General features: G+C 38.8%; 1 protein-coding gene across 3 annotated transcripts in view; it reads left to right on the top strand.

The window, feature by feature from the left end:
* DOCK4 (dedicator of cytokinesis 4) overlaps positions 1–27,084 on the top strand; it is a 413,001-nt gene that overhangs the window by 363,660 nt on the left and 22,257 nt on the right. For all 3 annotated transcript variants that reach the window (XM_069462529.1, XM_069462528.1, XM_069462526.1), the window contains 7 exons: positions 45–138; positions 7,287–7,435; positions 9,603–9,689; positions 11,840–11,944; positions 16,274–16,415; positions 17,782–17,948; positions 20,697–20,783. In XM_069462529.1, coding sequence (XP_069318630.1) covers positions 45–138; positions 7,287–7,435; positions 9,603–9,689; positions 11,840–11,944; positions 16,274–16,415; positions 17,782–17,948; positions 20,697–20,783 — 831 coding nt within the window. The remainder of the gene's footprint in view (positions 1–44; positions 139–7,286; positions 7,436–9,602; positions 9,690–11,839; positions 11,945–16,273; positions 16,416–17,781; positions 17,949–20,696; positions 20,784–27,084) is intronic.

The following is a 27,084-nucleotide window of genomic DNA, read 5'->3' as shown; positions in this document are numbered from 1 at the left end:
TTGACTACTGAAGAACTACCCATATATACACTCTTTTTTTACAGAATTTCTATAAGACTGAACTGAACAAGGAAGAGATGTATATACGCTACATCCACAAACTCTATGATCTACATCTCAAAGCACAGAACTTTACAGGTAATTCTGTCTTTTGGCTCAGATTGGGGGGAGTGGGCTGAACACCGGTATATTAAACATGATAACTCCTGTACTTCTTATAATTTAAGCTGAAGACTCAAGCATTTGTACTTTAAAATTAAAATTCATTTTGAATTGGATATATGTTTCTAAGTATTCCATATGTCATATCATGTATATTTATATTTATCATATTTACATGTATAATATATATCATATATATGATATAATACATATATATCAGTTTTTTGACTATATCTCTTGGCATAATTTTTTAGAGGTTGCTCTTGAGATTGCAAAATACATGCCTAACTTTTCACTGTCTATGTATAGTTAGGGTTTTGCCAATTTAAGTTAAATATGGGAACTTTACAACAAATATAGATCCCATTATCCTTTCTACTTTGTGTTGTGGTTGTCATATGTATTACATCTGCATACCTTGAAAGCCCCATCAGATAATGTCATAATTATTGCTTTCAATAGTCATACCTCTTTTAAAGAATTTAAGAGAATAAAAATAGTCTATTATTTTTATTCGAGTATTTACCATTTCTGCTATTCTTTCTTCATTTTTGAAATTCTCAGTTTCCTTCTATTATCATTTTTATTCAACCTGAAGAACTTGTTTTAGTACTTCTTTTAAAGTAGGTCTAGTAGTGAAGAATTCTCTTAGTTTTCCTTCATATGAGAATATCTCTATTTTACCTTCATCCCTAAAGAATATGTTGGCTGGATACAGAATTGTAGGTGGACAATGCTTTTGTTTCAGTTCTTTAAAAATATTACTCCACTGTCTTCTGGCCTCCATGGTTTCTGATAAGAAGTATGCAGTCATTTAAATTACTCACCTGTATGAAATACATAAGTTTCCTTTGGCTGTTTTCAGAATTTTACCTTTGGTTTTCAGTGGTTTGATTATTATATGTATGGGCATGGTTTTCTTTAAGTTTAACCTGTTTGGGTTTGCTAAGCTTCTTGGATTCATAAATGTATTTCCTTCACCAAATTTGGGGATTTTTCAGGCATTATTTTCTTAAATATATTTCCTGTACCAATCCTTCTCGTCTTTTGGGGGACTGCAATGGCATGAATTTTAGGCCTTTTGGTATTATCCCATAGGTTTCTGGGGCTCTATTTTTTTTTCGACTTTTCTTCTTTCTGTCGTTCAGATTGGATAATTTCTATCAATTCATGTTCAAGTTCACTAATTCTCTTCTGTCATTTTCATTCAGCTATTGAGCCTTTCTAGTGAAATTTTTATTATTGTTATTATTCATTTCTAAAATTTCCATTTAGTTATTTTCACTTGATAGCTCCAGTTTCTTTACAAAGAACTTCTATCTTTTCATTCATTCAAGAGCATTTACTTTTACTCCATGGGGTATAGTTATAATAACTGCTTCATTGTCTTTGTCTGTGATTCTAACATCTTTGTCATCTTGGGGTTGGTATCTGTTAATTGCCTTTGTCTTTTGAGAGTTGTTTAGTTTTCCTGGTTCTTTGAATATCAAATAATTTTGGATTGTATCCTGGACCTTTTGAATATCATATTATGAGACTTTAGATTCTGTTAAAATCTTCTGTAGAGCGTTAACTTTTTTCATTTTAACAGACAGTCAACCCAGTTAGGTTCAAACTTCAAGTCCTGAACCACCTTCTGAAGGTTGTGATTCTAATGCCAGTTTAGTTTTCAAAGCCCTTGCACTACTGTTCTGGTCTTTTCTGCATGTGTGTCACCCAAGGGGAGGTCTGGCACCTGGGTAGTGATCTACAGCATAGTTCATTTCTCAAGGTCTTGGTTACATTTATCATGGTCCATTCTACACATGTGCACCTTGGACATGAGCCTAAGACTCCATACACAGAATTAAAATATCCCTTTCTTGAGCGTCCACCTCTCTGTGATCCTCCCCATTTTTCCCATCTCCTGGGGACTCCTTTTCCTAGTACTCTGACTATAAAGCCAAGGCTTGATCCTCTTCACGTCATGATGCACTCCCTACAATTGGTCTCCCTGTGGACAAAGCAACAAAAGAAAAGAGCCTGTGGGAGCCACTACTGACACTGCCATTGCCCCCTCTGCCACCGCTACAGTTTGCAGCTTTGTTCCTGGGACTCCCTTAATGAGGCCAGAGGAGTCTAAAGAACTACATCCCACAGGGGGTCCTCTTCCCTGAACTCTGGCTAAAGAAGCTTTTCTTGGAGCTTTTCTGTCTGTTCCCATTTACAGCTCCAGAAAATAGGGAAATCTAAGCCAGGAGATATGGGAGGCAAAAAATAAAAACAGAGAACTCGACGCTGTACAGTCATTCTTTGAGAACTGGTTTTCCTCCTCAGTCCACCTGCTCTTATTTAACTTTCAGAATTCTCCAATAGTCACGTTATATATTTCTGCCCAGGGTATTCAGTTGTAATCAGTGGGAAAGATAGAGAAAGAACATGCTTATACCATCTTAACTAGAAGCAGAACCCTTTAATTAGATTTAAGAACTACAAATCTTGGTCTTTTGCCACACTATTCTTCCAAGGACTTCCTGAATCGTGGCCCCTCCCTGAGCTTTAAAAGCATAAAAGAACCCTCTCTGAAATGGTGCCGTGTTCCCAGAGTTTAAACATGCCTCTCTAGTCATGGTCCCACTGTCTCAATAGCATCATTGTTTACTCAGTCCAGAGACCTCAATGTTATCCTTGACTCTTCTTAACCTCCCTCAAGTAATCATTCATGAAGTTTTATTGATTCTATTTCCTAAAAAATCCCTCAAAACTGTTTCCTTTTCATTGTTTCTACTTTCACTGCCTCAATTAGGCCTTCATCATCTCTCACCTGGACTGCCTCTTAACTATCACCAGAGTTATTCTCTAGAACAGGAGTCAGCAAACTCAACCTTCAGGCTAGCTGCCAATTTTGTAAAGAAAGTTTCAGAAGTCAGCCACACCCACTTATTTACATATGTCTATAGCTGCCTTTGCACCACAGTGGCAGAATTGAGTAGTCAAGACAAAGCCCACAGCCCAAATTATTTACTATCTGGACCTTTAAGAGAAAGTTGGCCAACTCTTTCTCTAACTATAACTCTGTTGTAAGTTTATGTGTTCTGCAAAATAAACTTTTAATTCTTTATTCAAGGTCTGTCATAACTGAACCAACACCTGTCTATTCAGCTTCATCTTACCACTCGTACCACATACCTTTTCATTTTTCAGGATCAACTCCTCCTTCACCTTTTCCGTGAAGTCTTCCCTCTCCTGAAGTTCTCTTTCTTTCACCAATTCCATGGCCCACCACCCTTCTCCCATAGGCTGAGTTGATTTTTTCAACTTTTCTTCCCATTGCATTTTTTTCCAGATTTCCATTAAAGCACTTATCACATTGTTTTTATTAATAGTTGCGTATTATATAAGATTATATATTTTTTATATATATATATGCATGTATGTATGTGTGCAGGTAGGCAGATTGATAGATTAATATCTTCAGTTAAAGCGTGCATTCCTTAAGGATAGAGATGATGTTTGCTTATCTTTAATCTTCTCAGTTTTCAGAATAGTGCCTAGCAATGTGAGATTTAAATAAATGCATCACTAATGAATGCACGCATTAGTTACATTTTAACACCTAGTGAGCAGATTTTCTCTTTCAGTATTGGTCATTCTTGAATCACTAAGAAAACAACCTAGTAGACTTTTTTTTTTAGTTTTAAAGACCATAAAAAAGGAAATAAGAGAGGGAACTGTGGACAAGCTATTCCAAATACGGTTCTCTGAAACAAAGTTCAAATGTGTCTGGTTATATTTCAGAAATGGGTAAAACTCTTTCCTTTACTATGTTTACTCAACTTGCAGTTTTTATATTCCCCAAAGTCATAAGAAATAAGTTCTTTTCCCATGTAACATTTTATTCTTCTCTCTTTTGTCCTCATTTTTGTGTGTCCTTGGAGAAGGTGAAATTGATGGAAAAAACTTTTCTATCTTTATAGGATTCTGTTTAAATGACTTACCCTTTCCCAGCCTTTTGTGAGTGTCCTCCATTCCTAATTCTTCTCCACTCTTCTCCTGTGTTATTTCTTTTCGCATATCGGTGTCCTTACTGTATATGTCTCAAAATGTTAAAAGATTGTTGGAAATTTTGGGTGTGATTCATTCTTCCCTCTTCAATATGTATTGTCTTTGAAAGATGCAGAATAATAAACCTACAACATATTGCACAAAAACATTTACAGTTCGTGAATTTGTTCAAAATCAACTTCATTGATGTGTTGTGTTATTCATGTCTCAAAGGTATTTATGTTTTATTATTAGAAATTTTCTACAGCTTCCTCTGTACACACTGTCAGATATATATTGTCATTTTCCCAAATGAAATTCTGAAACAGGTGAAATTTGTCTCCACACTTTTCCTGTGCCATCATTCAGTCATTTGTCAGCTTCATCTGATAACCTGCCAATGCCTCCTTGTTTTCCCAGACTTTCCCGGGGCAGCTCACCCACACCTGACATTCCACCCATCCCTGGATCTTCCAAGGGCAAGCTTGATTGGGAAAGTAGTTGAGGGCTGGAAACCTTCATTGCTCTTTCTTTTCTTTTTTTTTAAATTGCAGTAAAATATGCATAACATAAAATTTCCTATCCTAATCGTTTTTAAGTGTACAGTTAACGGCATTAAGTGCATTCACCTCGTTGTACAACCATCACCACCATCCGTCCTCAGAACTTTTTTCATCTTTCCAAACTAAAACTCTGTACCTATTAAGCAGTAATGTCCCATTCCCCCTGCCCCTGGCAGCCACCGGTCTACTTTCTGTCTCTGTGACTTTCATTGCCCTTTAAGTCACTCTCTGAGGGCAGCTGTGGGAAGGGCATCCCTCAGTCCTCCTAATCCTGGAAATGGTCGTTAGTCTCTAGGGTATTTTCCAAGTTCTCATGTGCTAGGGGAGACTCAAAAGAAATCTGAGAGAGAAAGAAGATAAGTCCTGAACTAGGTCATTAAGAGAAAGGAGGAGTCACTGGGCAGCTAAGGGGGAGAGGCTTGAAGGAACTCGCTGTGAGGGCCATTAGGTGGGAATTGGTGTGATACAGCTCGCTGAGATGACAGGAGCTGAGGGAACAAAGATACACATGGGGTTTTCTTAATGCTTAGCATTTGTCATAAAGATATGTGGGGAATTAAACATCAGGAAATCATCTCAGGGGATCTCAGAGGAAATTCGATGGCTATTCAAAATGCAGCACAGATCTGCGGATCTGGTTATGACAATTATTGTATAGTCAGAGCAGTCGTCCATGGCTGCCTGTGTCACAGTGACTCAGCTCTGTTTCTGCATCCACCAGTTAACTGACAGCCTTTGGTGCGAGTTTCCAGCTCATAATCAACCCCCACGAGGAAGCGGTCAGCAAGTGCCGGTGCAGCAGAGGGCATTCCTCTCCCTGTTGGGAAGCTTTCTCTGGGCCAGGATGCATCTTGCTCATTACTCTACGGTGGCTGATGGAGTCCAGGGGCTCCAACTACGGGGGCTGGAGACTCAGCAGCTACTGAGGCTTCTTAAAAGAGACAGGGGTGGGCTCCTCCTTACCTGTGCTATGTGGAAGGACAATGGGAAAATGTGGGCAGAGAGGTTGGTAAGGACCAGATCGTGACCGGCCTTCTCTGTCACTCTAGGAGGCCTAAATTTATTGATTTAGTTACTGAAAGTTATTGACTGGTTTTAATCAGGGGAGCAACATGGTCATTTGCATTGCAGGAAGATCACATTGGTAACATTGTGCAAAGTGAATGGGAGGGGGGATAACAGACTGCTGGTGCGTTAAGGAAGCTTTTGCAACAATAATTGAACCAGGAGATTGGATGAGCTCACTAAGGTATTTGAAGAGAAAAGGGGACAGAGCCCATGCCTCATGGGACTTCTGCACTGAAAAGGCAAGAGAAAGTGACAGGGACCCTGGCCTTTCTTATGACAACTATCTTTTATACATGGGAATGGCCAAATCATAGTGTTAGAACTTAACACGTTACTTTAGGGCTTTATATGTAATTACCCTTAAGGAAAATGAATGAAGAAAAAGAATTACCATTTATTAATACCATCTTAAAAGCTACTATTATGTCTTTTGAGAGACATATGGGGTGGTGGTTAAATGGTATTAATAACATAAGTGTTTGTCCATTTTATTCAATTTAGTAAATGAGTTGCCTATTATAATGTTGGGAGGAAAAAATTATAATCCTTCATCAATGACAATGAATTCTGGTTTCTATTCATGACCTATTTGGCTATATTTATGGTTCAGGAAAAGAAGAGACCTATAGACTGGCAAGTATTCTGTTAAATACACCACCTGTCTGTCAGCTATGCTTAAAATGACAGGTCACCTTTCCCACTTGTGTGTATGTGGAAAATCACCCCTTGTTTCTATAGGAAATCCAACCATACCACGCACATAATGATTTCAGTCATCTTTACTGAAGGTTTATGGGTCCTATCACACAGCCCACAGCAATTCTTCCTCTCTCACACTGACACACACAACACACATGCACACTCCTCATCCAACACGGCTACGCTCTCTGATTCCTACTTCTGTAGCTAGATTTTTTTTCTTTTTTATTGTCTTCACTCAGCTCCTTCCTGGCTTCTTTGCCTCTTTTAAATTCTGCCTATCCTTTGACCCCTCCTGCTCCAATACCAGTTTCCATTTTTCAGCCCTTTAGTATCCAGGAGAATTTACTTGCCATTTTTTGTTTCCTAAGCACACCCTTTTGAAGGCATTCATAGTCCCCAGGGGATTTACTAGTGAACTTCCCTGGCAAACAAAGGCATGTCTCCCCTATGCTTTTGAACCAGCCAAAACAAGATATCCTTGAATATTTTTATCATGCCATAACATACAGACATCGTAGGGAAAACTTAAACAAAAAGCAAAAAAAAACAGAAAATACAGGAAACCCAAAGATTAAACACAGATCTCTGATAATGTCATCATCCAGGGGAAGTCACTATTCATTAACCTACTGCTGTATATATTGTGGACATTTTTCTACCATACCATAAAATTCAGAAAATAGTATTTTCTCCAGTTTGTCCCAAACTGGCCCCATTTGAAGGGGTTGGGGTCCTGTCTCAATCATGGCCTTCCCACTTGACTCGCAGAGGCTGCATACACCCTGCTCTTGTATGACGAGCTGCTGGAATGGTCTGACCGGCCCCTCCGGGAGTTCCTGACCTACCCCATGCAAACAGAGTGGCAGCGCAAGGAGCACCTGCACCTCACCATCATCCAGAACTTTGACAGAGGCAAAGTAAGTCGGGCCCTGCCCTCCCGAGGGGGCCGTACCGTGTTGGTGTCCTTTTCCCTTTTATTTCTAGTGTATGGATGTCCACCTTCTCAAGCAGGGATCCTCACATTTTAATGTGCATTAGAAACACTCAAAGTCTTGTTGAAGTGCAGATTCCCAGGCCCTGGCCCTAGACATTCTGATTCAGACATTCTGGGGAACCTGTGATTTTATAACAAGAACTCCAAGAGATTCCAATGTGCATGAGCTTTGCATTATCCTTTGATAAACACTGATCTAGAGGCTTTGACACCTAGTGACTTAGTCTGTTTGGGCTGCTATAACAAAATACCATAGACTGGGTGGCTTATGAACAGCAGAAATTTATTTCTCAGAGTTCTGGAGGCTGAGAAGTCCAAGATTAAGGCCCCAGCAGACTTTTTGTCTGGTCGGGGCACATTTCCTCATGGATGGTGCCTTTTTGCTGTGTGGAAGGGGCCAGCTCGCTGTCTGGGGCCTCTTTATAAGGGCACTGATGCCAATCATGAGGGCTCTGCCTTTAAGATCTATTCACCTTCAAAGACCCCACCTCCTAATACCATCACCTCGGAGGTTATGATTTCAACCTATGAATTTGGAAGAGATACAAACATTCAGACTGTAGCACCCAGGTGTTTTATTCTCTGAAAAACCCTTATTGCCTCCCCAGATTGTCATGCATTCTGCCCCATCCCAATTTTTTCAAGGTAAGATAAATGAAACTGAAGTCATTTAAAGAATTATATGGCATCCCATCATATACTTGGAGTGTTGAAAAATATACTGGCCTAATAATGCAATTCAGTACATTGCCTGACTCTTTCTTTTCCCTCTTTAATGGCTTGCATTTCTCATTTTAAAAATTTGTGAATCTGACAACCATTGTTTATCTGATTTGAACACTTGGATGCTTTGGTGATACGTGGCTTAGATTTAAATATGTCCTACAAATTGTGAAGGTTAAACAGAAAATGAATATACACCCAGTGGCTGTCATTCTCTTATAAAATGTAATTGGGTATACCTAAAAATTTGATGCAAGGAAATTGCTTCTTTCATATCCTCCTTTATTATTTATTTAACTACACTGACATATCATTACCTTAATAGCACAAGAAATGTCTTTGTACCCTCCTGCTCTAAAGTTTTCACCTGTAGGATAAGCTGTTATGAAATCTCTGGCTTCGTATATTAGCCCATTCCCGGGAGTTTGCGCTAGATCTGGAGTTGCGAACTAGGATCCACAGGTCAAATGTCTCACCACCTGTTTCTGTACAGTCCACAAGCTACAGATCTCTCTTACATTTTTAAATGGTTGAAAGAAATCAAAAGAATAATAATATTTTTGTGACGTGAAAATTACATAAAACTCACATTTCAGTGTCCCTAGATAAATTCTTATTGGAGAAAAGCCATGTTCATTTGTGTCTATGGCTGCTTTGGTGCTATAACAGTAGAATTGAGTAGTTCTGACAAAGACTGTATGGCCCCCAAAGCCTAAAATAATAACTGTCTGCCAATTTATTAAAAGGATCTATTCTGTAAAATTTGGATTCAGTCAAAAGGCCACACTCAAGGATCCAGACGGCCACATGTGACCCCAAGGCAACAGGTCTCCCTGGTCCCCCTGCTGGCCCTTTGCAGGAAAAGTTTACTGACAACTATGCTAGATAAAGAATTTTTGCGTTTCTGCTGAAAGTAACCAGCTGGGTTAGACCACGCACAGTTTGCAAGTGCAACTTAGCCAAGCAAGGAATCCAGGGTACCAGTCACGGATAATTGGGCCTTAGGGGTCAGCGGTAATTCCCTCCTCAGCACTGAGGGCCTGTTTGTAGCCATCTACTTGGCCATTGTGGAACTGTACTAATTTCAGGATGTTGATGCTGGAACAACACCAGAAAATATTTTTTTTGTACTACATATTAATGATTGTTGTGGTGGGTTATCGTTTCTAACTTTCTAAAGATTTTTAATAATTTACATTTTAATTACATGGTGTTTCCAAACTTAAAATTGCAGTGATAGCGATTAAAGGTATGTTATAAAGACAAAGGAATAAGACTTGATAATCTGAAAGCACTCCCGTCCTACTTGGGTAGAAGTAAAGAAATGTTGTGGGGTGGTTACATTTGTATTATTCATCTGTCCACAGTGCTGGGAAAATGGCATTATCCTGTGCCGGAAGATTGCAGAGCAGTATGAGAGCTATTATGACTACAGGAACCTGAGCAAGATGAGGGTAAGGTGTCTGGATGCATTTTAATCAGGTGATGGCCTCCCTTTTTGATTAGCTTTCCAGTCTGGTTCTATGAAATTAACTTTGTGATCATCCTGATGTGTCTTGCAGAAACCTTTTTTAAAATAAGTGTTTCCTCTGAAGCATAATCAGCTATTTATACAGAGAAATAGCAAATTGATTTGTCATGCTTTTGATTAATTTACAAAAAGTGAGCCTGTAGTCTCTTCTAAAAGACCACATCTGAAATACTCAAACCAATCCAGGATTAATACTTTTAGTTTAAGACCAGGCATGGTGGCTCATGCCTATAATCCTAGCATTTTGAGTGGCCAAGGCGGGATGATCATTTGAACTCAGAAGTTCAAGACCAGCCTGAATAGTGAGACCCTGTCTCTACAAAAAAATTTTTTAATAAATTACCCAGGCATGGCAGTGCACAATTGTAGTCCCAGCTACCCAGGAGGCTGAGGAAGGAGGATCACCTGAGCCCAGGAGTTTGAGGTTGCTGTGAGCTATGATGATGCCACTGCATTCTAGCTAGGGGCAACAGAGCGATATCCTCTCTCAAAAACATACACACATATACACAGAAGCAAAAATACTTTTAGTTTATCATGGAAAATCTCTACACCATTTGAAGAGCTCCCACTTACACGCAAATCTCTGTAACAACATACCATTCTTAGTCCCATAGTCTGCAGATCTGTAGAAATGCATCTTTAAATAACTTAGGGCCAAAGTCTGTTGCTATTGACTCTCTTTAGCTTCAGAAATACGTTTTATTTGCTAGACCTAAACTCAGGTTTTAGTACCTAAAAGCTCAAAGAGTTTAATATTCTGTGTCCCTGAACCAAATGTTTTGTACCTTCTCTGCTTTTACATTCAAACACATCCTCCTTACCCCGCAAGTCCTTACTCTTTAGCATCATGAACATTTTGTGTCATCTTGTAACGCACAAGATCCTGCTGAGTCCTTAGGCTCTTCAGGGTTTCTAAAATAGGATCATCAGATTTTATACATTAAAAAAAAAAGATTACATTGTCGCCTTTTAATTTCGAGATAGCCGTTTAAGAGATGATACCATAAAGCTTTAACAACTCATAAAAATCCCTTACCCCCCAACAAGAAATGTATTCAACTGGCAGGTACTGGCTCTGTAATTCTGGCATAGTATGTCATGTTAGCAGTTCATCGACATTTCTCCTAAGTTGAAAACCAAAGAGATAAACTTGTTTTAACTTTTGTCCATCAAGCTGACTCTGGCGGATGCTACAGTTTTATATAAAAATGTTTCCGTTCATCTCTTGGCATCCTGTCCATGTAACAGAAGCAAGGTGACAATATGTACCCATGAGAGCCCTTAGATGCCATAGTCACTAAGATTTTTATAAACCCAAAGCATTACATTTCATGCCAACTGCTCTTTGGGGTGCCGTTACTGGGGGTGGGAGGGTAGGGGGGGAGTCTTCAAGTGCAATATTAGTCTTTCTCTGGAAACCCTGGGGATTATAATACCACAAATGGGAAGCTATAAGCTTTATTTGCTTCATAGTTTCAGCATCGTCAGACACACTTAAGAGCTTGCAGCCCAGACAGCACTTTGCACTATGGGTCTCCTTTGGTTTGTTTTGTTGGTTTATCCCTGCCCAACCTCCACAAAGTTGTACCTTACAAATGTCCTGAATTACCGTGTGCCAGGCGGGAGCAAATGCCCAGATGAGTACATCCAGCAGGAGGATTCTACAGAAAGGTTTTGCCTCTAATAGTTCATGTTAATTTCTGTTTAATTGTGAAGAAGATAATTTCCTTGATAGACTAAGTGCATGGAAATAATTTTTCTCTGGTGGTAACATGTAATAATACATTCGATCTCTTAGAGCAGAGGTCAGCGAACTACAGCATGTGGGCCTAGTGGAGTTGAGTTTGTGACAGAGACTATAGGACCTGCAAAACCTAAAGTATTTACTCTCTGGACATTTATAAAGTTTGCCAATCCCTGCCCTAAAGCATCACAAAAGGAGTCAGACCTCCTTTTCAGCAAACTTGATTAAAATGACATTCTCTTTTATGTGGAAGAAAAATCCTCTTCTATGAATTGGTAGAGGAAAGACGAGATAAGATGTTTACAATGTTTCCTGTGCATTTCCAGATGATGGAAGCCTCTTTGTATGACAAGATTATGGACCAGCAGCGTCTTGAGCCAGAGTTCTTCAGAGTTGGATTTTATGGGAAAAAATTTCCATTTTTCCTAAGAGTAAGTAATATACTATTAATATTTACTTTGCTCTCATACTTCTAATACAGATATCCCAATCAAGAAAACTAAAATGTTAATGACATTTTATAACACAGGTAACAGGCAGGTAATAACATGATGAATTTTTTTTTTTTTTTGCCTTTTAATTTATGAACGTTATATTAATCCAGAATGCCTTATTTTCAATAATTTCTCAAGATATCAAACAACCTACTCCTTTCTAAGTTTACTAAATGTTATGAGGAATCCTTGGTACTTACAGTTTCCCTTGTGTGACATTCACTACTGCATTCAGTCCGCAGGGTCCACAGAGTCAGCATCAGAGAAAAACGGTGGGGCATTGCAGGAGGGGGGAGTTGCAGACTATACAGAACAACACAGTTTCGCATCGTGTGGACACCCTACCTCCAGAATCATATGAAGAGGGTCGTTTGGCCTTTTTGATGACTTTGTGAAAATGTAAATGTCACCCACCAAAGAGATCCAATTTATTGCTAGTATAAATTCTATTTCTATAAGGGAAAATTTGTGGACATGCTAATACTCAACTCCATTCTTTCCATTTTTCACATTCTGCCAAGTAGAATCTTACATGCTTGACTATTTATTGAACACTTCGGTGTATAACATCTTCTTTTTATAAAAAACATAGATGGAAAAAGGAAATGTACTTCCCCAGGCAACTAAGGAAAAAGTATCTGGGATTATTTGTAAATTGAGTCAATTAATTATGACTTTAAATCTCAATATACAGATATTTTAATATTTGTGTTTACCTAAATCTTGCTTTAACTCTCAACACATATGAATAGATTTAAGCTGAGGGGAGTACTTGGAGGTAAAGGGAAGGAGAAAAATTTTACTTTATTGTTTGGTTCCTAATCATTAACTTGCCTGCCTTCCAGAATCAAAAAGAAAGGTAGGTAGGCAGGTAGATTGATAGATCCCAAAATATCCAATCACCACAGGTAAAGATTCATTTTAGTATCAAATGGAATGCTCAAATCATCGGTTGACTTTTTAAAATTCATTGAAATTGCCATGTATTTGGGTACTACACACACATAATATGAAATTTCCTTGTTGCATTACAAGAGGACCCACACGAAATTGTGCGTGATCACAAAGCTGGCTCTGCAGGTAGACCTGCCTAAAGACGGAGGAAATCTTGATTCCAGATCAAAATCAGTGGCAAATTCAGAACACTTGCTGACTTTTGCTGGTTGTCATCAGCAACCCCCTTGAGGAGTGCATGTGGCCAGCTCCAAGGTTCCAAGTGGAGTGACAGGAATTCTAGAGCTCTGGGAGGCACAGAGGTCTGGAGATCGCAGAGTGAGGTCTAGATGTGACTCTGACACAGCAGATCCCCTTCCTCTGTTGGCACAAAATTTTGCAAAGTGAAAGATTATGTTTTCTTTCATATCATACCCAAAGTTAGCTAATCCATCATGCACAGTAGGTACAGTGTTTAGGGACCATAATATTTTTAGGGGCCCATAAAACTTTTAATTTCTTTTAAAAATCAGAAGGAAAAAAAGAACTTTTAGGTGAAAAAAAAAGTTATACTATTATTATATGTTATACATTAGATAATGTTAATATTGATATATTGATCTATGTACCAAACCAAATTTTTAATGTTTTCTTTATGGTGGAAGAGGCTCATGAAAGCAAAAGTTCCTAGGGCCCACAAAAGTCATGATGCAGCTCTGATAAAACTCTGAGTTTAGCCAGCAAGTGTACAATGAGGCACCCTAGACATCTATTATGTGCAATTACTGTTAATTAGAAGTGTAGAGTTATAAGAAAATTAGAAGTAGTTTAAAAGTCATAATTTTAAAGAGTTTAGAAAATTAGAAAACTGCATTAGCTAATAGAATAAATTTTGTTAAAAAGCCAATTTGTATAAATCACTCTTCTGTATCATCCTTCTTTTAAAAACAGCTTTTCTGTATATAAATGGTATTTCCTTCAAAATAAAAGAGAAGGGTCACCCTCTATTGGTTTCTAAGGGGCACTGCACTCTTTAGAATCTTGGGGCCTGACCTTTTTTTAGGAAATCACATTCTAGTCTGTTCTTCAATTTAAAAATAAACAAAAACCAACATTAAACACTTTCTTTCATTGTTTGATAAATTTCAGGATTATTTTTAAAGCTCAAATAAATTAATATATCTATACAATTGTCTAATCTAAGTGGTTCATTTCTCCTCATAGAAAATGGGTTCTTTAAAAAGTATTGACAAATATGACCCAGCAGGTCCACTCCTAGGTATATACTAAAAAAAATTGAAAACGTATGTTCATGCCAAAACCTATACCTGAATGTTCATAACAGCATTATTCATAATAGCCAAAAAGTAGAAACAGCTCAAATGTCTACTAACTGATGAAGGGCTAAACAAAATGTAGTATAGCCATACAATGGAATATTATTTAGCAATAAAAAGTAATGAAATACTGATATATGCTACAAAATGGATGATCTTTCAAAATTTGATGTTAAGTGAAAGAAGCCAGTCACAAAAGACCAGTTGTATAGTTCCCTAACAGGCAAATCCACAGAAACAGAAAATAGTTTTGTGCCAGTTTTGTGGTTGCCAGAAGGGGGAAATAGGAAGTGATTGCTAATGGATACAGGGTTTCTTTTTGAGATGATGAAAATGTTCTGAAATTAGATTGTGCTTAGGGTTGCACAACTCTGTGAATATATTAAAAACCACTGAATTGCACATTTTAAAAGGGTGAATTTGTAATGCGTGAATTATGTCTCATGAATTATTATCTATGATTTTTTAAAAGGGTACTGATGGGGGAAAATACTTAATTCCTTTTTATTTCTTGGAAACCCAAGTATCAGACCCAAAACTCCATTTTATCCCAAAACGACTTCTTAATACCACTGAATGCCTTTGTGCTTAGAGTAACTTTCCTGATTTTTACAAGCTGTTGTTATATGTATAAGCGTTGTCTTTAAAAATATTTGCGCTGTTAGGATATGTGGATATCTCTGTAATATTCAAGGAAAGATGTATTGTCTTTTATCAAGCAAATTTATTACCTTTTGAGTAGAATTTTAAAAATACAGCATCAGAAGGTATAACTTTTATCTAGAAAGTTTTAAACATATGATTGTTTGGTGTCCTGATTTCTTGGTAAAGCCTGCCTTACCTTGTGTTTTTCAAAGAACCATGATTTATTTAGGGGTTTGTGGGGAATCGAGGTGGGTTCTCAGAGCCCAGTCCCTACTGTATTTCCTTTGCATACCTACAGCTGCCCTTTCCCCATGGCAAACCTGAGCCCCCTGCCCGGCGGTTGTTTCTAACTCCCTCACTATGCCCTGGAGTTTTTCCTTAGGGAATATTACCTAATAACAGGAACCTCATAGAGCTGAAAAACACCAAAAACTTTGGCTCTTATCTCCCCCAGAGCACAAACTGTTCTCTTCTTTTCATGAAGATCTCCAGGATTTGAGATCCCATAACTTTTCTTGGTCTTGGTAGCTCCCAGGGTTTTTTTCTGGACATACCAAGCCATGCTCAGAGTAGACAGACCTGAGGTCTTGGACCCAGACCTGAGTTTGAAACTAGTGCACATGGCCAAAATACTTAAAGACTTTGAGCCTTGGCTCCCCAATTATAAAATAGGGTAGAAGGTGGGAGTGACATCCTCTCAAGCTTGTATGGCTTGAATAAGAGGTATGCAGAGTGCTTCATCGGTGACTGTGCTCAGCAATTATAGTTTCAGTATCATTAAACTGTCAGAAAGAGTTTCCTTGTATCTGACTGGATCAGAAAGGTACTTTTTAGAAACCTGCCCATCTTTCCAGCTCTCTTTGCCTGCCTCAAGAATAACCTCCATCATTCCTATGTGAATGAGAGAGTCCTGACCCACAGAATATTTATATATATTGTACTTTGGTGCTCTGAGAATTCGACACCTCTTTGCATCTTAGGCCAGTGAATTGGGAAGACTGAGCCGCTCTATTGGGTCTTATCTTATTGAGTGGAGTTATGCTCATGACCTTTGCCCTGCATTTTGAATATTTGGGCAAAATTTTCAGATCATTCCAGTGTGGGTTTTTTTTAATTTTTTATTGATACATAATAATTGTACCTATTCTTGGATTACATGTTATATTTTGATACAAGCACATAACACATAATGATCAAATCAGGGTACAGTGTGGGTTTTTTTGTTGTTGTTTTAGTGTATTGATGTATGGCATGTGGTTATTTAATGCCAGCGTCATATTTTGGGGGCTGCTCTCTGTAATTAATGCACTCAATTATATAGCCCTAATTTCTTTTTTGGTTTCACCTCCAGAATAAGGAGTTTGTGTGCCGAGGGCATGACTATGAGCGGCTGGAAGCCTTCCAACAGAGGATGCTGAACGAGTTCCCCCACGCCATCGCCATGCAGCACGCCAACCAGCCCGACGAGACCATCTTCCAGGCAGAAGCGCAGTGTATCCACACCTACAAGGGCTGATCCCAGTGAGAGCATTTTCATGCAAGGTTGTTCAGCCACTGGTCCCTTTTCAACAGCCAGGCTCTTACTCTTCCTCTTTCTCGTTATCGTAATGTTAGCTTAGCTCCTTCTGAACAGAACTTAATTGTTCTATTTATTATGATGATGTCAGGTGAAAAGAAGTCCCTTAAAAATTCTGCTAAAGAACTTTTTTCCTTTTAATTAAAATTTCCTGTATGTCAACCCTGCTTTTAAAGCTCTTTTTTTAGTGATTTCCTTAAGAATAATTTTCCTCTGATATATCCCGTGGAAACCACTTCAGTTCAAGAACATGATAGCATTCTGTTTATTGGCAAACATTTATTTACCCCTTCCCTGACCCTGCCTCCAATATTTTTATTCTGGAGAAATGAATAGAAGAGATAGAGGTACTCCAATATCTTTTGGGGGCTCTTAGCTATGATATGCTGGACAGCCTTTAGTAATTGCTGTATAATTCACACTCTCACTTTATCTAAACACAAGCAACTCACCTGAAATTTCACAGGCATTAGAGACAAAGGCAATTCATCCTAGCACTCCTTTCTGAATCCCCTACCTCTTCTTGAAACTGACAGTCTTAAAGAACACCTGAAAGTTCCTCTGACAGTTATGAATACCATTTCAAAGCAGAAACGAAAATGCAAGAGAAGCAAGAAATTACATAAGGAAAAATATTTTTCTTCTTTCTTTAAATGAGAAGAGAAGTAGGTAGATATACAAGTAACTATTATACCCCTCTAATGTAATTTTTTAAAACATCAACTATTACTAAACACTCTGCTTATTGATATAGATTCAGGAGAACAGTTACCACAAATGTGGTAAGGCTGGGGACACAGAATCACACAGATAACATAAGTCATCATCAGTGGTCTGGTTTCTGTCTTTGGTCATGGTTGCATTAGTATTTACACATTATTATAAGCAGTCAATAAATTTAAAAGGGTCATGCACAGACTCGAGAGTATCTCATGAAGAAGGGTTAGGATTATCCTACTTCTCAGTACCTAACACTCAAACCCTTCCCACCCACCCCCACCAAAAAAAAACAAAAGAGGTATATAAATTCACAGGTTATGGAAATTTCAAACTGATACTTTGTCAGAATCACCTACCTAGAACTAGTTCAAGGCCTGTGGTTTGACACATGATTTGCTATAAACTGAGTTCTTGGCATCATCTTGGCAATTTTTTAAATGAGTTCAACTGAAATGGAAACACCAGATTGTTACCCATCCTCTTCTCTCTGCCACAGCTCAGATCGTGCCAGACATCCATGGAGTTTGCCAAGTCGAGTTCTCTCCTTGACTCTTTAATCCTAGATTTGCAGATATATGCTGTGACTCCCATTCCGGAGAGCCAGGAGGTCCTACAGAGAGAGGGTGTTCCAGACAACATCAAAAGTTTCTATAAAGTGAATCATATCTGGAAATTCCGCTACGACAGACCATTTCACAAAGGCACTAAAGATAAAGAGAATGAATTCAAGGTACCATGCTATTTTTATTACATGCTACCCCCTCAGATAGACTGTGAGCTCTTCGGGGCATGACCCTTGCCAAATATTTACTCAGAACAGTGTCAAATGGTAGAACCAGAAGGAACTATAGAATTCAGTCTAGTGGTTCTGCAACTCTGCTATATATCAGAGAGACAAGAGATGCTTTGTAACCAAGCAAATTTCTGGTCCCCAGTCCAGGGATTCTGATTCAGAGGGTCTGGGAGGAGTTCCTGAAATCAGCTTTGTGTGGCAGTTCTAATGCTGGTAGGCCTGAGACCCGTCTTTGAGAACTCATGGTTGAGCTCAGCTCAGCCCTCTTATTCATTCATGTTGAACCAATTGTGAGAACCTGAGGATATTTATTCTCAGATATAGTAGAGAGTGGTGAGTAAAGAATATTCAATGAACAGGGAGAAGGAGGATCCTGAGACAGAGAACAGTTGGGTAGACTGCAGTTATGGTACATAAGTTCTGTGCCATGTTTTGCTGCTTTTCTAGTTGGAACAGTATGCAATTAGGACTTCTGAGAGGACCCAGAATAAAAACAAATCTTGGACTTTTTGCATATGTTGTTCTCTGCTCTCAGTAGTTCCAACATGCCTTGCTCGTTCAGCGCTCTCTCAGCCAGAAAGGGGTAAGATTTCTCACAGTCCCACTGCGGGACAAGAACAAGACTGTTCAGCAGATAAATTATAATCTGCCCTTTTCTTTGCCAACAGTGACACAGTGAGACCAGATAGATCCCCCAGTTAGTCAATATTTCATGTCTAAACAAAGAATGCAAAATGAACTCATCACTGTGGGGTAACTGGCTTAGTATATTTCATCACAGATATTCTCTACGTAAGCTAGGAGACATTCTCCTAAAACTGTTAGTAACGACTGCCTAATGTTAACCCACATGGTCGGCTCTGCCTAAGTGTTAGTTTCCAGTGCTCCCAGAAGTAACTCTGGAAGTTACAGCTGAGAGATCAGAAAGGGAAGCCGTGATTTCTATGCAGAATTATGATGGGGCTGAATAAAGAGCAATTCTTTGTGCAAGGGGATTTGGGAGCTAAATATCAAGGGAAGGAGACTATCAAAAAACATCACTGGGATATTATTGCAAAGATCTGTGATCATTTTGTCGTCCTTTCAGGATACTTACATTTTTCCTTTTGCCTTCTAAAATCAGTTAAAGATATAGATTGTTTATGATATAGTTCGTTTATGATATAGTTCTTGCAATTGCTTCTAGTGAAAAAATAAAGATCCACTAGAATCAGACAACTGGCTTCCTCGAAGTCACATCCTAATTACCGGTAGACCCAGTACTAGAGCCCACATTTTCTGACTCTTCCTCCATTGCTTTTTCCACTGCAGCACATATCCTTGTGGCCATCCCTTTAAATGTTCATCAGTGATACAGAGATCCCCCTAAAAAATAATAATAATAAATCTGGCTCCTTATTTCTGTGCTTGTAGCCTTCAGAGTCTGGCTCCAAACTGTGCGTCCAGAAGCTTCATCTCCGCCACAACCCACTCATTCTCCTTCCCTCCCAGCTCCAGCAACGCTCAACTTCTCTCTTCCTCTCTTGCTGTGCCCTTTCACAAGCCGCTCCGTCTCTGTGCAGGCTGCTTCCTCCTGCCCGCACGCCACCCCCACTCTCCTCCTGGCAAACTCCCACTTAACTCTTCAAAATGCAGCTCACGTGCCACCCCCTGGGAGAACTTCTGTCCTCCCCCCCAGGCTGGCGTGCATGCCTGCATCCCCCTCCGAGTCCCCTCTGCATCCCTTTCTCCTCACTCTGCCTCTTACCTGCTTACCTGCCTGTCACCCCAGGACACCGTGAGCTCATGTCATAGGCGCTCTGCCGTATTCATCTCCGTACATCTTGCCTGACCCAAAGAAACTCTTCCTTTTTATTTATTTATTTATTTATTTGCTGTTGTTTAAATAAATGGCACTATTTCAGAAATGTTGTAAGGCTTATTATCCTCTCAGGAATACACATGGTTTAAATAAGAAAGATGAGACATAGATACCAGAACCTGATTGGCAACAGAGAAACCTGGCATCGACAGCAGCCCGTACGAAAGGCAGCATGGTTTCTCGTGTCCTGGCCAGAGGGAGCCCTGGCTCTAGAATACAGATCCAGCTCAATTACAGCAGTTCAGAGGGGCACAAGAACATGTGGCACAGTGGATTTAGCAATGGAGAGGAGGAGTCACAGGTCCTAATAGGTGGGTTCTGGTGCTGGCTCTGCAGGTCATTAGAATGGAGCTTTTGAGCTTGTACCTTCATTTTAAAATAGAAAGATCAAGCTATGTGATTCCTAAAGCCCTTTCTTCCTGTAGGATTCTGTTATTCTAATCATGTATTGACTGGCTGGTACTGTTACCGTCTCCGGATAAAAACGGCTTGACCTTGAGGAGTGAAGAGAATTTAAATTAGAATTTTAGAGAAATAGCAAAGAAGACAATGTTGATGTCCTACTTTTGTATTTTTAGCTTGCCGTCTGAAGCAGGAGTTCATTTATTTTATGAAGAAAAAAGTTTGGCCATATACAATGGAATTTCTAACATAAGCTTCAGCAATATTTTATTGTGATAGTTTCGTGAGTTTTCAAATGAAGACTGAAGAAGAGCTGACAGAAATAAGCAAAACCTGATAACATTGGATGACAAACATTAGTCACAGTGCAGTAGCTAGAAAGAAGAGCAACTTGAGGACTTAATTTGTGTTGTGTTTTGTAGAGTCTCTGGGTGGAGAGGACGTCATTGTACTTGGTGCAGAGTCTGCCTGGCATTTCCCGCTGGTTTGAAGTGGAGAAGCGTGAAGTGGTAAGGACCAGAGCTTGTTCCCAAGCACTTTCTCATCATGGTTTCTCACCTGGAGTCGTGCCATATATTAATTACTTCTACTTATGACTCAAAGTCCCTGGAAGCGTCATAGTAAGAGAATGAATGTTTATGATATTGAGCTATTACACGGCTGAGAATTTGAGCATTACTATTGTCCTAGGGCATCCAATCAGAGAGATTCCTTGAAAACAACTATAATTGCCACATATAAAATAACTGCTCAGGCCCTTGAGCTAGAAGAATTGGAATTCCAGCTCTCCTAGTTACCATAGCTATGTGACTTTCAATGCTTGCTGTCTCAGGCCAGTGCCAGTGTTACCATCTTTATCTTATTGAATCATCATATCAAAGCTATGAGGTATATATTCTTAGCTCTATTTTTACAATTTTTAGCAAGAGGTTAAAAATCTTTGCCAGAGGTCACAGAGCAAGATGTCGAAAAAAGACTCAAACCCAGATTTTTCTGATTCCAGAGCCAGTTATGTTAATGTCTTCTAGCCTTGGTTTCCATATAGGCAAAATGAGGCTGATGTAAAGCCTCACACAGAACCTGATGGACAGGAAGTCCACACTGTTACAGTGCCAGTAGAAGGGATGGTGATGTGTTATCTCACCAAGCAGTCCTGGATGGAGGCCCTGCGGGAGAGCAGTGGGTGCCACCACAGAACCTGGTAACCACAGCACTCAAGAACCCTGTGGTCATAAAATGTGACCCCAGCTCCAGTCCCCACTGGTGGAGAGCAGGGACAGCAGTGACTGAAGGCAGCCACATCCAGGATGTGACCCCATGAGCTGTCTATGCTGCTCTTCCAGCTGACAGCACTTTGATGTTTGATGTCAGCCACAGCCCTAAAATCTCACAATGTCCCTTCCTCCTCCTTTGGTACGTCCAAAGGCCAGCCCTTTGATTAGCACAGTTCTCTGTCTGATAGAATATGTATAAAATGGGCCAGTTGTGAAAATACCATTTAACCCATACCTTATTTAGGTGACAAGCCCACTCTGTCAATGCAAAAGTGAGAACAGCTTTTGCCCCAATTGTCTTTGAAGAATGGCTTGTCCTACCTGAAACCTCTCAGCATTGAAACTACCCTCAGTTTACCATGTTCAGTTAAGCTAAAGATTTAATAGGGTTTTCATTTTGCAGTGCCAAAAAATTAATGTGGCTCACTAAACAAAGTGAACTCAATTCAGCAGACATCAGAGCAGTTGTATTCTTACACTGAGTTGTATTCTTACAGTTGTATTCTTACAGTCTGAGTCCAGTGTCCTCCAAAACTGGTTGTTTACATGGTGTACCCCGGTACCTTCCATGGAAGAGGGGAGACTGCTGAACTCCATGCTTTGAAAGTCTTCTTACTACACTTCCTGCTGAATGGCATGGACCCAACCCACAGAAACATCCTTAGTCATCCATGCTGCATTAATGGTTCAGAGAGCCTTTGAGCTGCTTACTACCCAGTGTTAAATTCTGTGAATCTCACCAAGGGCCCTAGCCCCTGAAATGTTAGACACACATACACATACACAATGCTAATAAAATATAGCATGCTGATAATGATAAAAGGAACACAACTTTCAAACATCAGCTGCCTACTTTATTAGAATATATAATCTTTTGTTCTGTCAAATGGAACAAATCAAACTCAGCTATTTTGTTCCGTGAACACAGCCCACTCTTAACAGTGTTTGTGCTTCTTTCTTTTGTTCTTGCTGCTTGGAATGTCCCCACCTTCTATTCATGTTAAAGTTATTGGTTTACTGGTTTAATTCCTATAAAGGTCTTCAAGAATAGGAACACACAGTAGGTATTCAATAAAGCTATGCCAAATTGAATTGAAATTCTTTATCTGCAATGCCCAAATCTGAAAAACAAAAGATGTTTTCTTATATTTGGCTCCAAAACTCATTTGCTTATATACTTGGGCTCTTCAAAAATAAGGGCATTTATTAACTTTATTTCATTTAGTGGGAATGTTCATATGTTTCACTGCAGAAATATTAATGCATTTGATTAAAGGAACCTGCCCGAGATCCCGCTGAGGGGTACACAGTACACCATATATGGCCTCTACTATCTTTCCAAAATCTGGAAAGTTCTAAATTCTGAAGCATGTAGCACCAAAGGTTTCAGATGAAATTGTGTACCTTTATTTTCTAAATCATAGACCCAGAATAGCGTATTAAATTTTGTTAATATATCAATGCCTCAGAACTATGGTTTCGGCAGTATTTTCTTTATTCTGTTTTCAAAACTTGCCAAAAAATCTTTCTATTCTGATCATGAAAATCTCATTTTTAAATTTTTAAAGAAGGTAAACATTTTATGGTTTAGAATCTATAAATAAGGCCGGGCGCGGTGGCTCACGCCTGTAATCCTAGCACTCTGGGAGGCCGAGGCGGGTGAATCGCTCAAGGTCAGGAGTTCGAGACCAGCCTGAGCAAGAGCGAGACCCCGTCTCTACTAAAATAGAAAAGAAATTATATGGACAACTAAAATATATAGAAAAAATTAGCCGGGCATGGTGGCGCGTGCCTGTAGTCCCAGCTACTCGGGAGGCTGAGGCAGTAGGATTGCTTGAGCCCAGGAGTTTGAGGTTGCTGTGAGCTAGGCTGACGCCATGGCACTCACTCTAGCCCGGGCAACAAAGTGAGACTCTGTCTCAAAAAAAAAAAAAAAAAAAAAAATAGAATCTATAAATAATGATTTTTTTAATACTCTAGTTTCTCTTCAGATAGTATAAATCTTTCACCTTTTAATAATGTTTTTTTAAAATCCAACTAAAGGCGGGGCGTGGTGGCTCACGCCTGTAATCCTAGCATTCTGGGAGGCCGAGGTGGGCGGATCGTTTGAGCTCAGGAGTTCGAGACCAGGCTGAGCAAGAGCGAGACCCCATCTCTGCTAAAAATAGAAAGAAATTATATGGACAGCTAAAAATGTATATAGAAAAAACTAGCCAGGCATGGTGGTGCATGCCTGTAGTCCCAACTACTCGGGAGGCTGAGACAGGAGGATCCCTTGAGCTCAGGAGTTTGAGGTTGCTGTGAGCTAGGCTGACGCCATGACACTCACTCTAGCCTGGGCAACAAAGTGAGACTCTGTCTCAAAAAAAAAAAAAATTAAAAAAAATAAAAATAAAAAAATCCAACTAAAAATCATGAGAATTTCACACCACATCATATCTATCAGAAAATTGTGTGGCTCTACTTTCTAAACACTGTGTATCCAGAATGCAGGCCCTTCTCACCATCCCCGCCGACAACGTCAGCTAGTGCCTGGGGACTGCAGTAAGCTCCGAGGGACCTCCTACTTCTACTCGTTCTCCGGGTCCCTCGTGTACACAGCCACCAGTGACCTTTTTAAACTTAAGTTATATCAAACATAGGTGGCAAAAATATATAATGAACCTTATTTACATGATTATCATCTTACTTCAACAGCAATCAAAGAGGCCAATCAAAAAGGCCAATTTTAAAACCCAGTAAAGTAGGTGAGGTTTAGTATTGAAATTTAGCAATGACTACAAGTGAATAAGCATGGTAATGTTCCAAACTCTGTGTCATTTTAAAGCAATTATTTAAAAATCATGAAAAGTAAAAGTTTCTATTTTATTAATCAAAAAAAGAAAAAGGCCAATTGTGTTTCATGTACATTTCTACCTGCTCCCTCTCACACAGGACTATTTTGAAGTAAATCTCAGGCATCATATCATCTACAAATATTTTAGTACATATATTTATTAAAAAATAACTATAATAATATTATAACATTAAAAATGAACAATAATTTCTTGATCCTGAAATATCCAGTGTTCACTCATACTTCATCAAGTTATATATTTGTTTGTTTGTTTGTTTCACTCTTTGTCCTTTGAATCCAGATCCAAATAAGGGCTACACATTGCGATCGATTGAAATGTCTCCTAAGTCTTTTTCAATCTATAGGTTTCCCTCTGAATCATTTTTTTCTTCCTTGAATTTCTTTGTTGTTGAAGAAACTAGGTTGTTTATCCTGATGTATTTCCTTAAGTCTGTATTTTGCAGACTGCATCCCAGTGGGGTCTTTGAACATGTTTCTTTGTCACCTATATTTCTTATAAATTGGCAGTTAGTTAGATCTAGAGGCTAGATAAGACGTTTTGGTTTTGTTTCTGCGAGATTATTTCGTAGATGGTGTTATGTGCTTCTGGTTGTCTTTTTGTGTGTGTGACGTTGGCAGCTATTGGCAATCGTTGCCCAGATCCTTAATCTTTTAGTGGTTACAAAACGGTGATATTTTACCATTCCATCTTTATTTATTCATTGGAATACTTCCATAAAGAGAAATGTCACCTCACTAACTATTTGATTACCGTGCAGCATAGGAAAGGAAAGGTAATTCTCTATTCCTTCTCTTAATTGACAAGTTTGCAAAGTAATAATTTGGCTCCCTAGCACCCTACGAAATTGACCAGAGAGGTTTTTGTTTGGTTGGTTTTGTTTTTAGTATCATTAGTCACTCATGGATTTAAGCATATTTGTTTTGTTTTAATTTATGGCAGTTATTCTTATTAAATTTCAAATTTCATTCTTATTAAATTTATTCTTATTAAACTCAAAAGTTATTCTTATTAAATTTCAAATCAGTCTTTGCCTGATGGGAGCCTTTTCAAATTGGCTCCTGAGGCTTTTTGAGAGTATCCAAGCAGTCTTTGCTACTGAGCTAACACACAGGATCGGATTGTCGAATCAGACATACGACCCATGATCTTTCCCAGCATCAAGCTTTACAAGTAACTTCAGGACAGTCAGGATGCTCAGAGGAAGAAGGAGACTCCTGAGACACCAGACTTCGTCTGCCAGGTCCATCTTCCCCACATCAATAATAATAGTTTGGAGTAATAGATGGAGTCTCTAAGTGAGGTTCACAGGGTTCCTCATATGGGGGCACAGTTAAATTATGAAACATTCCATTTTATACTCCAGAGAGTTCACTGTAAAGCTTCTCAAGGACATTCTCTAATCATTCCTCATGGATTCTGGGTTTTTATTTATTTTAAGAAATCCTTTGCTTGGGGATTTTCTGCTAAGGACATTCAATAAATAACATCTCTTCCTCCTAACAATTATTCTTAGTCTATTTACTTGAAGGTTCAATTGACAAGGAGATAAAGCCTGATCACCTGTCTTTCCTGTTCCCCACAGCCATTCCCCAGTGAAGAGAATGAATGACTTGCAGACCAGATGCTTTCATGTCTTCCTCCCAGATACCTCCCTGGCTTCCTGGTCCAGGCTCACTTGTACATCTCATGCCCCAGACCTGAGAGAGCCATTTCTCCAATGACTTCTGATTCTTTTTAGCAATAAACAGTGTTTAAAGATTGCCTTCTAGGGGCTAAAAGAAAGTAATTCTTTGATGAGCATTCTTTATACACACATATCTGCACAGTTCTTTGACTGTATACTAAGAATTATTTCCCTAGAAGTGAATTAACCTATCAAAGGCTATCCCCAGTTTAACCTTTGATTCATGGATCAGTGATGGGATATATCAGCTTTCTCCTGTTTGGAGCAGGTAACTGTTCTTAAGAGCACTGATTTTTCCAGCACCCTCTCCAACACTGAGTGTTGTATATTATTTTAATCTTTCCAAACAATAGACCAAAAATGATTACACTAGGGTTTACTATTTTGTTTCAGCATTTATTGAATGCTAGCAGAGATGATATGTTTGAATATATTTATTTACTTTTTCTTTTGTGAATGCATTGATCAGCCCCCTTGTCTATTCTTTTCTTTAGTATTTGGGAAATATTAACACTTTTTCTGAACTACATGTTGGAAATATTTACCCAACTTGTTTTTTGTCTTTTGCCTGTGTTTATTGTATTTGTTTTACTTTTTAGGAAAAAAGTTCTATTAATAGCACTGGAATTTATAAAAATGAAGATAGATTTCTTTTTTTATTTTATTATGATCCAAAAACACATAGAATCTACTACTGTAACATTTTTAAGTGTACAGTACAGTAGTGTTAACTATCTGTACACTGTTGTACAGTAGACTCTAGAAGTTTTTCATCTTGTGAAACTGAAACTCATATTCATTGAATAGCAATGTCCCTGTTATCCCTTTCCCCACTTCCTGGCACCCACCATTCTATGTTCTGTTTCTGAGATATTTTGCTTGCTTTTTAAATTTCAATTAATCACAGCCCTCAGACTTTTCCTTTATGGTTTAGCATTTGTGTACATAAAATAAAGGCTTCATGTCACAAATAATTGACAGTAAATACCTATTT

Source organism: Eulemur rufifrons, chromosome 29 (assembly GCF_041146395.1).
Source record: "Eulemur rufifrons isolate Redbay chromosome 29, OSU_ERuf_1, whole genome shotgun sequence".
Taxonomy (NCBI): Eukaryota; Metazoa; Chordata; class Mammalia; order Primates; family Lemuridae; genus Eulemur; species Eulemur rufifrons.
Note: the sequence above shows the minus strand (reverse complement) of the source record. Positions and strands in the feature narration are given on the sequence as shown.